At 39.3% G+C, this 17,376-nt stretch overlaps 1 protein-coding gene across 1 annotated transcript in view; it reads left to right on the top strand.

Moving 5' to 3' along the window:
- Window positions 1–3: 3 nt before the first annotated feature.
- ABCD2 (ATP-binding cassette, sub-family D (ALD), member 2) overlaps window positions 4–17,376 on the top strand; it is a gene marked incomplete at its 5' end in the record, with an annotated part of 37,752 nt that continues 20,379 nt past the window's right edge. The window contains 6 exons of the mRNA XM_008947127.1: window positions 4–711; window positions 2,059–2,239; window positions 6,321–6,442; window positions 9,554–9,719; window positions 12,411–12,505; window positions 13,851–13,996. Coding sequence (XP_008945375.1) covers window positions 4–711; window positions 2,059–2,239; window positions 6,321–6,442; window positions 9,554–9,719; window positions 12,411–12,505; window positions 13,851–13,996 — 1,418 coding nt within the window. The remainder of the gene's footprint in view (window positions 712–2,058; window positions 2,240–6,320; window positions 6,443–9,553; window positions 9,720–12,410; window positions 12,506–13,850; window positions 13,997–17,376) is intronic.

Genomic DNA, 17,376 nt, shown 5'->3' with positions numbered 1-17,376 from the left:
TCCCCCGCCGTGGACGCGGAATTTTTAAAGCAGCTGCTGGAACTTCGCAAGCTGTTCTTCCCCAAGCTGGTGAGCGCCGAGCTGGGCTTGCTCTGCCTCCACTCGGTCGCTCTGGTTTCCAGGACCTTCCTCTCCATCTATGTGGCCGCCCTCGATGGGAAGATTGTGAAAAGCATCGTGGAAAAACAACCCAGGAGCTTTGTCTTCAAGTTAATCAAATGGCTGATGATTGCGATCCCGGCCACTTTCGTGAACAGCACCATACGGTACCTGGAGTGCAAGCTGGCCCTTGCCTTCCGCACGCGCCTGGTGGATCATGCCTACGAGACCTACTTTGCCAACCAGACTTACTACCGAGTGATAAGCATGGATGGGCGGCTGGCCAACCCTGACCAGTCCCTCACTGAGGACATCATGATGTTCTCACAGTCCGTGGCACATCTCTACTCCAACCTCACCAAGCCCATCCTGGATGTCGTGCTCACCTCCTACACCCTCATCCGCACGGCGCGGTCCCGAGGGGCTAACCCCATCGGGCCCACGGTCCTGGCTGGGCTCGTCGTCTACGCCACGGCCCGCGTGCTCAAAGCCTGCTCGCCCAAGTTTGGCAAGCTGGTGGCTGAGGAGGCTCACAAGAAGGGCTATCTGCGCTTCATGCATTCACGCATCATCGCCAATGTGGAAGAGATTGCCTTTTACCGAGGGCACAAGGTAAGGAGGAGGGAAATTGGAGGATGTTGGGGTCGATTCTGCCGTGCCGGAGCTGACCTGCCCTTCCCCTCCTGCCCTCCCCAGGCACTTTGGTTCCCTCTGACATTTAAACCTGTTTACAGCCAGCACTTCCCGTTTCTTAGGAAAATGCTGTTGCACAGGCGGTATCTGGGGGAGTGGACCGTAGTTCCCTTGTGCTCTGACCATGTTCCTGTTTTGCAGCTGGATCCTATGCTTTTCTAGAAAGCTAATCTCTGGTATTGTTTTCCCCCACCCAGTCCATTCCGCTTCACTTTTCCAGGCTTTTTTTTTTTTTTTTTTTTACCACCAATACATGTTTATGAACTACCAGATTTAACGCTGCAGAATAGCAGCCAAGGCACACCAGAGAGTCTAGGGGGAAAACTGTGATAGCACAGGGAGCACCACAACCTTTGGCACTCTTTTACATAGCTAAGCAAAGATGTAGTCATCAGGGTCTTAAAATAGCTTAAGTACAGTACTTCAGCAGTCACAGTTACATAAACTAATGGCTTGTTTTAAAGCCACCTTACTAAGGAACTCTTCATATTTTTATTAGATTTGAATTTTGGCTGTAACACCTTTCAAACATGATTTGTAAAAAGAAGTTGTTTCATGTTAGGTGAAAATGAAAGCTGGAAACCAGCCTGAAGTATTTTTTCAGTATTACTCTCTCAGTCCAAGCAACGGTTATATAATGTCAATGGTTTATTTTGGTAGAAGCAATCGTTCTCAAAAGCTGCCTATAGTAATGTTTTAAATGTTTAAGGTAAACATTTTTTTTTTTTTCAGTTCCCAAATATATTGGCTTGAACTGAACGCATTGTATCATGCAGGCTTGCAACCGTCTTTGACTTGTTAAAGCTCTTGGGATAGTTCTGTCTTCCTCCAGACTGCTTACAAAAACACGCAGCATTGCATGTCAGGGATCAGCGCTGCAGCTTTGAGTCATTGGAGATAGCTGATCCCCAAATGCTTTCCAAAATGGGGTGAAATTCTACAGGTTCAGTTTTATTAAAAGGATGTGGAATCAATCTTATTTTGGTTGTTAGAATCAGCTGTTGTGACTGCCTTGTGTGTTGTTCTTGTATATATCAGAGATCTTAAAGGAGCCAAAAACTTGCCAATGTGCTATTGAGGGATGGTGGCGTAAATAAGAGCCAGGTTCATGGACATCCATAAAGCTGTGCACTTTTGCTGTGAGACTGCAGCACTGTGAAAATAAAGTACCATGCAGCAGATGTGACTCAGAAGTCACAGTTCTGGAGACCTGATTATTTCGTGCGTGTATGTGAATGTATCTTGTGTTTTATTTTTTAACTGTAGGTAGAAATGAAGCAACTTCAGAAAAGCTACAAGGCTTTGACAGATCAAATGAATCTCATTTTGTCCAAACGTTTATGGTACATCATGATAGAGCAGTTCCTGATGAAGTATGTCTGGAGTAGCTGTGGTATGGTTATGGTCGCTGTGCCCATCATCACCGCAACAGGATTTGCTGATGGTGGTAATACCATTTTTTATGTAATTTCTAAGTGTTCATTTGAAGTTACATGCTCAAATAACTGTGCTTTCCCTGAATGCCATTCATATGTGTTTGTTATTCACAGAGTTTATTACAATGTCTGTGTCTTGTGCATAGCTTTCAAGCATAGCAAGTCAGCTGAGGAAAGAGCAATGCAAAAGCTCCAGCTTTGAACATAAGCCTGATAAACAGCATGAATTCAGGACTTGGAAGATCCTTAGGTCGCAGGAGATTATAAAGATAAATGTACTTCTTTTTCACTAGACACTCTTGGGATGTCAAACTGATTTTTGGAGCATCTCCCTCTACTTTACAAAATGATACTATTTCCTAGAGTGCTTTTCTCCTCCTTCCGTAAACTATAGTGTAATTATAGTTAATTATTCTCTTACATGTTGATCTGTTAGGAACCACTGTTTTTCCTTGGCTCCCTGGGAGAAGGGAAGGTGAAATTCAGATTCCAGGCTTGGATGATATAATTTTTGACATACTGACATGCGATGAGAGTCAAGTAGTGTCAATATTACAGATGTTAGTTAGGGAATTAAGGAAGGAGAGGTGGTGAAAGACAAGTGGGGATGTTTGCCTCAACAGGCTTCCTTATGTGCAGTTGTTGACCAAACTTGGTTTGACCTGTAGGATGACTCTGTGCAGCCCCCATGTACTTCAGCTCACTTGCAGTTGTGTTGGCACATGGCTGGGTGTGCAGCGGTCTGAGCCGCTGTGCATCACGTGGCTCAGCAGGGTGCTGTGTCAGGAGCCTGACTGCTATCCCAGTAACACCTTCAAAATATCAGGAAGTCCTATTCCAAACAGAAGAGCTTGTACAAAGCCATTTCATCTCACAGTGAAAGTTATCAGCACAACAAAAAAAGTGATGCATCTTTCTGCTAAGATGGGAATGAGCACAGTCAAGAAAAGGATTCTTTAACCACACATTGTAAATATTTCCTTGGTATCACAGCACGGATAAAGAGAAGACTCGTATTCGTGCTAAACTAAAAAAAATCCCTGTCACTCATGAGTATTCTTTAAAAAGATACTTTTCAAATGTGGGAGAATAGAAAGACACAGCAATGGCTCATATTGTAAAACAGAATAATATTTACCACCAGCAACCTCAAGTGTTAAAGTGTAAGGCTTATTATGGAGGCCTGAGGCATTGCTTAATGGTGGATCACAAACATAGTATGACAAATCAACAGTGTCAAGACCAGTTCAAGGTATAACAGGTATTCAAAGAATCAAGCAGACCTGAACTTACCATTGAGCTGCTTGGGAAAACAGCTCTTTGTGCCTCAGCAGGTCAGATGCAATTTTGTTTGTATCTAGGGAAAGAATCTATTACTTTCAGATAAATCACCAGAATCAGGGATGTGCACAAAGCTGGTACTGTGACCAGACTTGAGACTAAAGCTGTGAAGCAATACATATTATACACTTCTTCAGGGGAGAAAAAAAAAAAACCAACAATAAAAACCCCCAACCCTGCAATAAAAAGTCTTCTTTGACATTAATTTCTTCCACTAAATTAGATAATTCTGTTATGTGTTTCAGGGAAGAAATTAGCTGTCAAACCCAAGATTCCCATTTGATAACATTTCTCATTCTTTTTGTTTTAAACTATTGATGTTCCACATGTCACGTCTCTCATCAGTTTGTGGAAAGCTATTTTTGGAAGCAAGACTTCAGTTTCTGTAGACAAAGTGAACACTTATCTTTGTTTATAAAACAAGTATGACTATCAATTACAGAAATGAAGAGGAAAAGGGAAATGTTACATTCTGTATGAAACAGAGACAGTCTGTCTGCCCTGTTAAAACCCACTACTTCTTCAAACACAAGAAGGCCAGTCATATGAAAAATGTTTGGGGTGAAAGTTGAAGAAAAGTAATCTTGGTGAGTTAGGCATATTTTGTTAGTTAGTTAGTTGTATTTTGGAACAGTGAAATCTTATAAATCCTATGTAATTTTAATTTTTCAAATACCCATAAAATGACTGACAGAGTGGTCTGTAGAGATGTCTAAGCTCTTGCTAGATGAGCTAGCCTGGGTGCTGGAAGCAGCCGTCTGTGAATGCTGCACTTACACACAGGAGGAATGCTGCATGTATGTAGTTAAACCATACCTGATTCTTAAACAATTTGATTGTGGTGGTTCTATGTAGCATGAGCTGCACAAGCTATAATCCCACCAAGATGAGCAAACGTGTGAAGAAACAGATTTCAGTTTAGTTTTTACTAATGAATTAACTGAATTCTCCCTCTCCCCTAAGTTTCTTCTTCTTGGAGTGGAAATGACTTTTTAAAATAGGTGAGAATTACATCAGCAAGAACCCCTTTGCAAGAGGTTTTGTGTCTTCTTTTTTAAAAGGCATGCCTCTCATGTCTCAGGTGACTAGATTACATACAACTAGCTGACAGTGCACTGATGTTGTATAATTTAAGGTAAAAGATTTGAACATGTATCTGAAATAAAATTGTTATGAAGAACACCTGAGGCCAGAAGCAGCAACATGTAGATGGTGTGTGTTTATGTATATATATGCAAAATTATGATGTGAGAATTTTAAGAATGTTTTTCCTGGATTATCCATAGAGTGTTTCTGTGATTCAGATGTAATTATGTGAGGATACCTTTATGGATGTGTAAATGAAAACAAAATAACATTTAGATTTAGCTGACAAAGACAGAACAATAGATCTGGCATTGGTATTCTGTGTAGATTTCTAGACACTACATTTCTGGCATTTGATATTGTCAGGGAGATGAGACAGTTAAAAGTAAAAACCTATTGTTTGTGTTGCTCTTGCATTGCTTGACCTTGCCCATAAAATTTACAGTCACATTACACTTGCAGGGAACTCCTTCTAGATTTTCTTGACCATCAGCACTGTGCAAACATCACAGAGGATGTTAATAATTGTTAACACAGGAATTGCCACACTGAATCCAGCTGTTACCTTGCCTAGCCTGATGCCTAGCAGCAGTTTAGCTTAAAAAAGAAACCTTAAAAAAACAATTTACAAACTTAAGAAGAGAAAATAATATCCAGACCCCGTTATACAAAAGTCTTAAGTAATATATAAAGATATATATGTAAAATATGTGATGCAGAAACCCCCTGAGACCTTTCATTCTGGATCTTGTACATAAGAAATCTTGAAGAGTGATTTGCAACACATTATCTTCTTTTCTGTAGATGCAACTATTAACACTGAAACAACATTCAATCTTAAAATATTCAGCCACTTCTTTTTAAATCTTGATTCCTTCAGGAAGCAAAATGTGCCAAGTTGGCTGTGCTGTATAAATCTGAAGGTCACATAGTAGCAAGGGTATATGTAGATATGTTAAATGTAAACATATTTGTTTCTCATGTATCTTCTATCATTTCTGCTGCTGTTTTCTCCTTGCCTGATGATGCTAACATGTTCTTATGAGACAATTCCTTTATTTGGAGAGTTTTCTTGCTAATAGGATGCAGGGTCATAAAGCATCACAACTTTGTTCTGGGGCAGATGAAGATAGAAACTGTCTTGTGAGAGAGAAGTATCCTACTTAAACCATGCCTTTGATAATAAAAAAGCTTATTGCTTTCTTATAGAAATGTAATCATGTTGCAAATTCTCCGTCAATATGAATGTTTCATTTTACCTAAAATTAGTGAGGCTGAAAATGTATAATTGTGAAAGTAGTAAAAGTTATATTAAAAATATGTTTTTTATGTTTTTAGATCATTTCTTAGGTTTCACTTTTTCATATTTTGAAAAAGTTTAGATTTAATAATGATGCAGTAAAAGGAAAATTATCTAGACAAATAACATAAAAGAACAGAGTGTTTTGCATAAGAAGAGGAATCCCATATACTCTCACTTATTCTTTGTTACCAAGCTATCTATGCTAGTTATAGTCACCAATTCTTTTTGAAAGGTTATCTTTGTAGAGTTAACTTTTTCTTAATTTAAAAGCTGCTCTATATGGCTCACATTCTGCTCATAATTCAATTTATGGAGATAATTTTCAGAAGAATATTTTAACAGAATTTTATTTTTACTTCTAGAGTTGGAAGATGGCCAGAAACAGGCCATGGTTAGTGAAAGAACAGAAGCTTTTACCACATCACGAAACTTGCTGATCTCTGGAGCAGATGCTATTGAAAGGATTATGTCTTCATACAAAGAGGTACTGTACATCTGTCACACATGAAACAGAAGAGGAAAAAAGAAAACCAGAATTTGCATTTAATATAAAATAAAAAAAAAAAAAGTGCCATTTTTAAAGGCAAATTGGATTGCAACTAGGTCCTGGAGATCTCTGAACTGATACTTTGATCTTTAGGGTTAAGTCCACAAAGAGTCTAAAGTACGCCACTATCAGTATGGTGCAACATTTAAATGTCATTTTTAATACCTCTGTTCAGATGCCATCAGAGAGCAATAGAAGTTCCTGGAATGTGATTGATAAAGGTTCAGATTCCTCCTCTGTTTGGAGAACAAACCTGAATTCAGGCTGTCTGCCTCCAATGGATTGGTACTTTTCTGTTGGAAGTGTCACAGATTCATAGAATGCTTTGGGGACCTTTAAAGGTCATTTGGTCCAACCCCCCTGCAGTGGGCAGGGACATCTGTAACTGGAGCAGGTTGCTCAGAGCCCTATCCAACCTAACCCTAAACGTTTCCAGGGATGGGGCATCTGCCACATCTCTGGGTGACCTGTTCCAGTCATGTTTTGTGTGGAACACAAAGAGAATCAAATACTTTTTTCCTGGCCACCTAAACTGTAAGGCCGTTTTCAGTATCTTGTGAACATGTTGAATTGTAAGTAATTTTGCAAAGTAATGAAATTTTACCAGGAAAAAGTTCACCTTAGGGCAGCAAATAGTCTAGAAGTACAGAATGTTTGTCTGGAAGATCAGAGATGTTGTTTCAGATCCTTACCCACATTCCAGTAAAGTTAGGCTTTCATCTGTGGTCTCTGTTAGGGTTTTCTCTAATGCTATCTGTTAAGAAAAAGTGAGGCAGTGCTGTTATTCTCCTCAACATTCCCTTCTGGACATTGCCTCTGCCTTTGTTAATTGGTTTCCACTTGTCCCTTAGTGGGGACCCCTTTTTCCCAGTGCAGCGTGAGGAGACACGCATTAGCCAGGCAGCTAATCAAAGACTATGGATTACTTGGAATCTAGCCATAATAGCTGCAGCTTTGTGAATTGGAGTAGGAGGGGTAGTTTGGCACTGTCAGATGTGAACTCTGACAAAGCCAAAGACTGTGCTTTTCTCAGAATGAGTTCTTCTAATAGACTGTGATTTTGACCTGTGCTCCTTAAGCTGTTCCCTTGCACGGCCTCAGCCCGAAAGATACTGCCAGATAACCTATTACACCTATTATTGGTTTAAATTCTACTGTACTTTCAACAAGTGATTAATTTATATAACGTACATGGGGACTTACAGACATTGTGAGTTTATTTTTTGGAAACAAAAATACCCACAAAGTAGTAGGAACAACTGAACAAGCTCATTTTGTTTATAACATGGTGAGATTTTAATCCAGACAGCATGAGGTCAAAGAGCAGTTCTATGAATTTCCATCTTAATTTTCCATTTATACTTGTCTTGAAGAGACGCTGTGGTACTTTAACCACATTGTTATTCCCATTTTGTGATTGAGACAGTTTCCAAAAGACAGTGTATTTCAATCCACTTCAAGTGGTAGTGAAGTTCCTGTTCTTGCCCACCTGATCCACCAAAGCAGGCCCCTTCTAGTCAGTGTAAGTTAGTGTGCAGATGAGGTGGGCTCAACTTTTCTTTGCAGGTCAATAGTTTAGATGATAGTATTTTGACAAAGCAAGTTTGTAGTTGTAGAAACTTCCTACAAGTTATGTTTCTTCTGGGGCATAATTTGCACAAATTTCATTCATGACGTGCAGGATTCTCTCCATCAAATGCCAATGCCAATACTGTGCAGAGCTCTCAGTCCTGGGACAAGCTTCCACTGAAAATACTGGAAAGACTCCAGGGTGGAGAATGATGTTAAAGCTCCTGTGTGCTACCTGCTGCCTCAAGTGGTGTTAGCCCAATACCTTGCAGAGCTGTTAATGCAATGCCAGTAGTGCAAAACAATGTACAGCTGATGCAGTTGAAACATTGAGTGATCATTCTTTTTAAACTGATTTTTTTTGAGATGTTGTATCCTTGTTAACCTTCAGTGGAGTGAAGACCATGTGGTCAGAACTAGTACTCACTTCTGAAGCTGGCACAAATAGTGACATTTAGGGAGGCTTTTATATTAGAATTTTGTAGGCCATAGCAGGTAAGCTCAATCATGGGGTGTGTGTCTTTAATGATTTTATAATCTCTAACTCATTTTCTTGCTATTCTTGTCTTTCTCTTTGCATTTAGTATAAAAATTTGTCTTTTAAAAAACTTGTCTAATACTACATTTATAATAAGATGCCTGGGTTTAATTCTTTGCTGCCAGCAGATGGAGGTGGTTCTTTGGGACTTCTTGTTGGTGTCACTGCCCACAAATAGAAAGTTATTAGGTCCAGAGATCTGTTGTTTCTGTCTTCACCAGGTGGAAATTGTGACAAAAGGATACCCCCCATTAAAAAAAAGAATGAAAGCCTTTTAAGAGACCTCATCATCTTGAGAATGCCCAATTACAATCCAAGGTCTCAGATTTAGCCCTGGTACTCTAGCAGGTAGTAGGCAGAAGAGTCATCAGAAGAGTAATTTCTTTTTTTGTACTGGATTTTATGTTAGGATGCCCTGGTGCTGCCTGGTTGACACAGAAAAGCACACTTTTCCCACAGGACATTTTGGGAATACAGAAAAGTAAACATAAATAATTATAGATGCCAATTTTTATCACTTCTGTGGACCTTTATTTTGCTGGCAAATGTAGAGATTTGTTTTTCTCTTGTATGATAGGCTCTCTCTTTTCAGATAAGCTAATAGTTAATCTCTGCTGATGGAAGACTCTACTGATCTGTGGAAAAGAGCAGTCTCTGCACCCTCCTCATTTACTGGAGCTATCATAGCTTACATTGGCTGAAATATGTCCCACTCAAACTGTCTCTGTCTGCTGGCTGGTAGGAGCTCTGGGTGGCATATGGATTAGCACAGAATCTCAAGGAACATAAACTGATAGGCATCAGAAGATTCATTGGTGGTCATTCCAGAATAACATTTGAGAAGCACTGACTCAGAATAGCTGGGGATGAATTTTTGGCCAAACAGTTAATTTACAGAATTTGTGAAGTATAACTGAAGTAATGCATTTGTTCTTTCTCAGGTTACTGAGCTAGCAGGCTACACTGCCCGTGTCTACAACATGTTTTCAGTATTTGATGAGGTGAAGAGAGGCATCTACAAAAGAACTGCTGTTATTCAAGGGTCTAAAAACAGCAAGAATGAAGATAAAGCAGAATTACACATCGATGGGCCCTTAGAAATCAAAGGTAATTAATTAATATTTGTACGTATTTCCTTCTGTGTGAAGCCAGTGCAGTGGGACAGGAGGTGACCAGAGGTTTTCTTTCTAGAACACACCAGCCTCTCAGCCTTCATACCCCAGAGACCATGTTGCCTTACACTTTAACCCACTGCTGTTTTGTAACTCTGTGCTTGTGCAGTGCTTTTCTGATATATAAAATTGCTCAAATATTATCTGCAAAAACCTTCAATGAAAAACGTATTTCAGCTATACCATATATAACTAAACTATATTTCAGCTGGTGGTGGTGTTATCATTATTCTTACAGGGACAGCACCTGCTTTCCTCAGGCACTGTTTTTATTTTTCAGAAAACTGAGACTGTAACGTTTTCATGAAAATACTGATTTGTTTTCAGCGACAAAAAAACCAGCCTGTGCTAGTTTTTTCATCATTTAGTAGGAATTTTCAACTGAAAATAGGCTGACAGCTTCCCCTCACCTCTCAAATGATCTGATCAATACATACTTTATCCCTCCTGTCCCTATTACGTATCTTTCTGGTGCCACTGTCTTTCTCCTTCCACACTCCTCAAAGCATTTTCTGCATACATCCATTTCATATCATGCTCCATTATGCACCACCTTTCTCTTGCATCCAGCTTCTCTCTGAGGTACTTAAAGGCAGCTTTTACAATGGGCTTTTCCCAATTTTCCCAACAGACCCCTTTGTCTTCTCCTCTCTCTCTCTTGTTGGAAAGCCTCATTCCCTCCCTTTGGCCTCTGCAAACTTTAGCCTTGGTAGAGTTGAAGGCACCAAAGTGTTCTTTATGAAGTGACTTCTGTCAACAGTTTCAGCAGTACTGCCCTTCAGCTCAGACTTCTCAAAGGTTCTCCATAACCTGACAAGGTTCTTCATAATGAACAATCTGATGCAGCAAGGTGGATTGCTGTGGACATAGCTGATGTCTTGCTTAATCTTATAGATTTTGGTAATGTTTGACTGACATTAAAAGAAATAGCATTTTATAACTACTGCGTTTTGTCATGTACAAGAGAAAAGGTATGTAGTTCTTGGAGTAAAAAAGCAATTTGGGGGCTCTTTGTAGATAACTGGTTTAAAAATGAAACTAAATACAGTTCAGATATGCAAGCATGCTGTTCATGGTCACTTTTGGTCTAGTATACTTATACCCTGCTTCTTTTTCCTTTGCAACCTTTTCCCAAGATTTTATTCTACTACCATCATGCATTTCATCCAGCCTGATTTCCTCCTAAGTCGTGGTGACTAGTGTTTGCTCCCAAGTGGTTGTAGGCTCTCAGAGGCAGCTAGCCAAGACCAAGCATTGTGCACAAGGACTTAAGTAGAATTTAGGCCAGATGAATCTAGGCCACAGGCTCCAGACTTTTTATGACAAGTCTCATTGTAATACTGTTTTTCCACATTTCTTTTGGTCTTGATACTTCAGAAATCCCTACAGAGCAGATTTGTGTGTGGATAAAAGTACACGTGCTCACATACGTATATGTGTCTGCATTGTTAGACAAGAAAAATCTTGATATTCAGCTTCCCTGAAGGCTCTCTGAACACATATCACTTATTTCCCTTTGAATCATCCAGTATAAGTTTATGTAACTAAGGGATGTTTGTTTTGTGCATTGCATTTACTGTTGTCAATAAAAGCATTGTGAAAATTTGAAAACTATTAGATATTTTTAACAGATAATAATATTACCTTATACACAATGTATCTAATAATTCAGAATTTTAAAGTTGAAATAGAATTTTGAACAACTTGTACAAATACTGTCAAATTGTATTTCTGATTACACATAAACATGCTTTAAAAGCATGGTAAAGTTCAATGAAACACTAAAGTTAGGAAATTAGAATTGTTTACTTAATACTTACTTAGCTTACTATTTTTTATCATAGGTCTATTTTAACTAGAATTTCTCCACTTTATCCAAGTAATACAGTAATATCCAAGAAGCCCAGATGTTTGGGATCTGTTAGAAAGCCCACTAACAGGCAATTGAGAAGTTACATTTGGGTTCCTGTTTTTTGCTGTTTCTAGAAGAATTAATTTGGAAGCTCCTCGGTTACAGAGTATCCAAATGTCTGGTTGTGACTGTATATTTCAGTTTTCTCAGAAATCCAAATAGTAAGTGTAGCTAGTGGAGCAAAACGTTATATGGGCTTCTGCAAGTACTTACAAGACACGTTTATAGTGTCTGTGGCTTCAAAAAGAGATGGAAATAAGCCATTAAATGTTTTCTCCTTTGCTCTTGTTGCTGGAGGAGACTGAACTGGGCTCCAAGTTTCAGAGCTGGTAGTGAAAGTAGGTTCCATTTTCTAATTAAATCCTCAAGAGAAAGCAAACTGGTCTGCTCTGTGGCTGGGGCTGTCCTTGAACTTTTTTACTGATTCGCAATGACCGTCTATTTAAAACATGCCTTTTCAGTGCATTAAACATTTGTGTTGCATACTGTGCGTTGTATTTATGATCCAGTTTAGGATTCATTGCACACTCTTGGCTGCTGCTGACTAGGTAAGATTTGTTATCCAGATTTTCCACTAGGGGAACCTGGAGCACATAAAAGAGTTGTTTGAAACTCAACAGTTTGTACTTCTCAGCCCTGCACAGAGACTGTCACATACCATTGCTCAATGGAAGGTTTTACAAACTCTAATTACTTTTTTTTTTTTCTTTTTAGGGAAAGTTATTGATGTTGATAATGGAATTATTTGTGAAAATGTACCTATTATTACTCCGAATGGCGATGTGGTGGTTTCCAGACTAAACTTCAAAGTAAGATGATATGCAAGAATCTTCTGATTGTTGCCATCACATTAACATAAACAGCACAGAATTCATGTACCTTATGTTAAGTACTTGGAGGAGCATATGGATAAAAGGGGAAGTCCAGAAAGGTAGGCATAGTAGCTCAATAGAGGCAGACATACATAGTTTATCCTGCTCAGAGAAAGAGAAGAGAGGATTTCTAGTGCTGTTGCCAGGTGAAAAACTGACCTGAGATTTTCAAAGGTGTATATGGGAGTCTGCATCCATGTTTACTTAAGTTCAGTGAAATTGGGATGCTTTACTCACATAGGCTCCTTTAAAAATCTGAGCAACAGTGAAAAAATTGAGTCTAGTTTTGCTTGTACCCCACTAAGAGCAGTACTAACGAATAGTTGACAGCCCAGTTGACAAGCCCAGCTGTGGAGTCTTTACTCATTAAAAACTCGTATTGTTTTTAAAAAGCTGTTCCAGATACCACTAGGTAGCTGCTCACAATTTTAATGGATGATTTTTACTGAATTACTGCCATATATATCCTGATCATATGTTTCAGTGCAGATGCTGTTATTTTTAAAAATTTTTGAAGTTATTAGAACTTTAAGATAAATCATTCCATCTGATCCTTTCATTTAGCAAAAGCAGAACATTCCTCTTGCCACCTCTGTTGGTGTAGGAATTAGAATCCAGGAGGACAGGATCCTAGCTATGGCAAAACTTGCAATGGCTTCAGTGCAGGAATTTCCAATTTGTAAAACTACAACTTTATGGTCAAGGAGACAGTTGCATTTATTCATTTGGCTCAAGAGACAAAACCAATAGAAAGTATAATGTAGCCAATGTATTTAATGTAAAGCACAGACATTGTGATTATGCATAAATATACACACATATATACAGAGGCTTAATATTCAAATGAGTAAAAACAAGTCCGTCACAGCTGAAATAACACTGGTATTTAAGTGAGAAAGGACAATGTGAAGTATGTTTTCCAAATCATTTGATCAGGCTCTCATAGTTTAAAGTAATACCACTGATGGGCATCGCACAGCTCTGCGTGCCACTAACACCTTTGGAGCTAATCTGCATTAGAATAATTGATTCTGACTGTGGTGTATTGACATTGTGACATCATCAGTGTAGTTTATAGAAATACTCAGACACTACAGAAATTATTTTTATTATCTTTGCCCATGTATTGTATCTAATGCCACTGTTTCCAAAATAGTTGCTGTATTAAATATGTATGGGTAATTAATGAAATGGGTCGATAATTTGGTACGAGTGCTCACATAACTCCCTCTGGGGGTCTTAGATTGGCATAGTAACATCTTCATTTTCTTTGCTATTGTAGGTCCAGGAGGGGATGAATCTTCTTATCACTGGACCCAATGGCTGTGGAAAGAGTTCGCTCTTCAGAATTTTGAGTGGTTTGTGGCCTGTGTATGAAGGAGTTCTCTACAAACCACCTCCACAGCACATGTTTTATATACCACAGAGGTATGTGTTTTGCACAAGGGATGCCTTTTTTCTGGTTGTGTGAATTTTGACCCGGATATGTGCAGACAAGTTAAAAGGTGGTAAGCACAGTCTCAGTTGTGTGGACAGTGATAAAAAAAGGATCCCTTCTTGTTGGTGATGCAAATCTTCAGTCATTGAAAAGGGCTCACATACAGTTGTGATGGAGCCTACGTGCCCCTGGTGGCTAAAGTCCTGGGTGATTTGGATCATTGGAACAGGCGAGAATCTGAAAGAAATTTGAAATAGACCTCACAGATCTTAATTCTGATTTCACTTTAAAACCAAAGATCAAAACATTTGTGAGTATCTTGGTTCCTAAATGTTGAATTGTTCAGAATTATTTTCAAAACATCAACTTTTACATTGCAGGACCAGAATCCCTCCCAATATTAACTGCACATTGCCTTTTTAATAATATGTGCTCCTGTCACTAAGGGAAACTTGTTTTTTTAGTGCTTTGTTTGTATTCTGGCTTGCTATTGGACTCTCAGAACATAGTTTAATGCAATTGATTCTGGAATATCTCCTTAGAGATATTCTAACTAGGTTGTTTTGCAAAAGCAAAATCAAACACTGAGAATCTTTGATTGTTTTCTGTAGTTCACTTGTTCCCATGGGCAAAAGAAGTATTCATGGTACATTTTGTAGTCTTGTTTAAAGGCTATTAAGTTGAATAGAAAATGCTAACTGGTACGTGGATTTTCCGTGCTGCAGGTGAAGGTAGCAAAATTTATCTATAATTTTTTCAAATGTGTATAATTTATTGCTAGCCATTGTAATTTTTCTGAGCCACTTGAGGGCTTTGTTCAGAAATTCAGATAAAAGTGCTTTGTTAAATGTTTTCCAAAACAATATTTCAGAATTCCCATTGTGTGGGACATTCTTAAAATTGGTTTTATTCTTAGGCAGAACAAAAGCTATTCTGATTCTTTTTCTTGTAGAAAATCTTGAGTTTCAGTCACTTCTGTCATCTGTGTGATCTCAGCCCCTTCTCAGATCAACATCTGAGGCTGGCTTGCCTACAACCCTTCCCTCTTATTTATGTCCCCTTTATTCTGTGAAAGCAAACAGACTTAGATTGCATTCAGGCAGATTTGCCAAGGTGCTGGTTGAGGGGATTAAATCCCGTCTGCGGGGTTTTGATTTCTATAAGCATGGTTCTTTGTTAGCTATTTCCCCTCACTTTGAAGTGCTGGGGGAGTTTATCAAGCAGACCTGTTCTTGGGAGCATATAAAAGCTTTTGGTGGGAAACTGAGATTCAGCCAATATCTCTGAAGTCCTCTGTGACCAGAGCCCTGTAGGGACTGGCATATCATCTTTGCAGTGTACTCTGAAGGTGTCACTCATACAGAGTCTGTTCTGATTGCATCAGTCAGGAGAAATGGTGCTGTCATGATGCCTTCAGGACACCTAAGTGATGTTGACATGACTTGGCTCTGTGGCTCTGTGTGAGCTCTGTGCTCCTGGGGTGTTTTTTAGGCAGTACAGAGCAGTGTGTGGGTAAATGGGGCAACACTGAATGACAGGGAGGGCTCTTCTGAAAAAGTGCTGCAACTTGACTGTCACTCAGCATTTTGAACTCTACTTTGGGGGACAGTCAGGTCTGTCAGTGTGGGTTCTGTAGGGTGGGAAGTGTGACCTGTGACTCATAAATGTTGTATTTGGAAAGAGGCTGTAAGACTGAGTCTTGTAGGGATTTGTGGGTGAACGTGGCTTAAGGGATTGGTATAGGACAGCAATCAATCAGATTTGTTTGTTTGAGCTGCTTTCATTTCATCATGTATATATTTCAGCATAGCTCTAGGGAAAAGTTATGTTCCAGACTGAGGGGATGTTATCACTTGGAAAAACCTGCCTCTGTCTTTCATTTGGTGGGTAGATGAAAACTGGTATAGCAGAAGGCTCTTGAATTGGTGGATGTCTGACAGAGCTGTGCATTAGAGTGACATCAGTGTGTTTAAGTGTATACTTTACATCCTGATGTAAGAACATGGGAGATGGCTCTATATGGGTGGACACAGTTACCACTGAGCCTGGTAAGAGCTTACTCCTGCCTGCCTGTGGCTGGATTTAATTCTGCATCAGCCTTCTTTGAGTCAAGTGTAGCAACCTTGTCTGCACACAGGGAATGGTGGAGAATACAGTGACTACTAAGTAACAAAATACTCCACAGTAAATAGGAGCTCACTGAAAAGATTATTTTTTCATCTCTGTAATGTTCCAGTATAGTATTCCAGAAATATGTGGGAAATTGTGTCTTTGCCAAGTTCAAAAGCTACACACAGAAGTATGATTTATTAAAAAGTGAGTTATCTCGTTTTATACTCCAGATTTCATCAGCAAATGCTTTGTAGTTAACTTTACTTAGTGGTATGTAGGTTTTAAAACAGAGCCTTGAGAGTCTCTATCATTTTATCTTTTTAGATTGCTTAGTGTCATTGTACTACTTTTTTTAGATTTTACTGCAAAGCATTCTGAGATGTTTGTTTTATCCCCTTACACAGGGCCAGGCCATGCAGTATTTGTCCTTAATCACAGTCCTGATGGATGCTGATGGGACAAACTGTCTTTGTAAAGGGTGGGGAGAGAGAAGCCCAGGCATTTCTGTGAGTGTGGCTCTGCTGCTGTCTGACAGGCCTGTAAAAGAGGTGAATGGGCAGAAAAGAGGGAGGCTTTAAGCACTCCAGCATCGTATTTGTGCCAGAAGCAGCTTGTTTCCAAGGACTGATCAGTGCTAGGAACTGGTCACAACTCAGTAAGTTGTCACATCTCAGTAGAGTCTCAGTAACTAGCAGAGTGTGTGCTCTTGTCCCTTTTACTTCTCTGTCCCTCCTTAGCAAAGTAAAATCCATTTGTGTTAACCACCTCTTTGCATTCCTCTAATTAACTGATCAAGAAGGTAACATGAATGAAAAAAGTAAATGCCTGTGGGTGCTCTAGCTAGCAAGGAATCATGATGCAAATCTGAATTCAGAAACATCATTTAAAATAATGAATAATTAACAAAAATATGTAGCGCGTAGCATGAGTACCAATGCTGAAGATATGGCCACAGGATGTATATGGAGCACTTAGGGAACTGAAGAAGCAATCAATCCTTTCATAGTGTGTCTGCTGTGTATCTGAAGGTAGTTTGATTTCTACAGATTGTGCCTTGTTCCTACTCTGTTGGTCATAAACATGGGAGGAGACTCCATCTCTTTGGAATTAGTATGCTCTGGCATACAATTCCTCCTAACGTTTACTCCAGCTCTTGTTCTCCAGCTATGAGTCTCAGCTCTTCCTGTTGTAAGGAAACAGATTCTGCACATTGCCTCTCATCTCCTTAGTTCTCCCTGCTTTGATACGAATGCCAGCA

This window comes from Merops nubicus, unplaced genomic scaffold (genome assembly GCF_000691845.1).
Source record: "Merops nubicus isolate BGI_N331 unplaced genomic scaffold, ASM69184v1 scaffold6019, whole genome shotgun sequence".
Lineage (NCBI taxonomy): Eukaryota > Metazoa > Chordata > Aves > Coraciiformes > Meropidae > Merops > Merops nubicus.
This window is presented reverse-complemented; position numbering and strand designations above follow the sequence as displayed.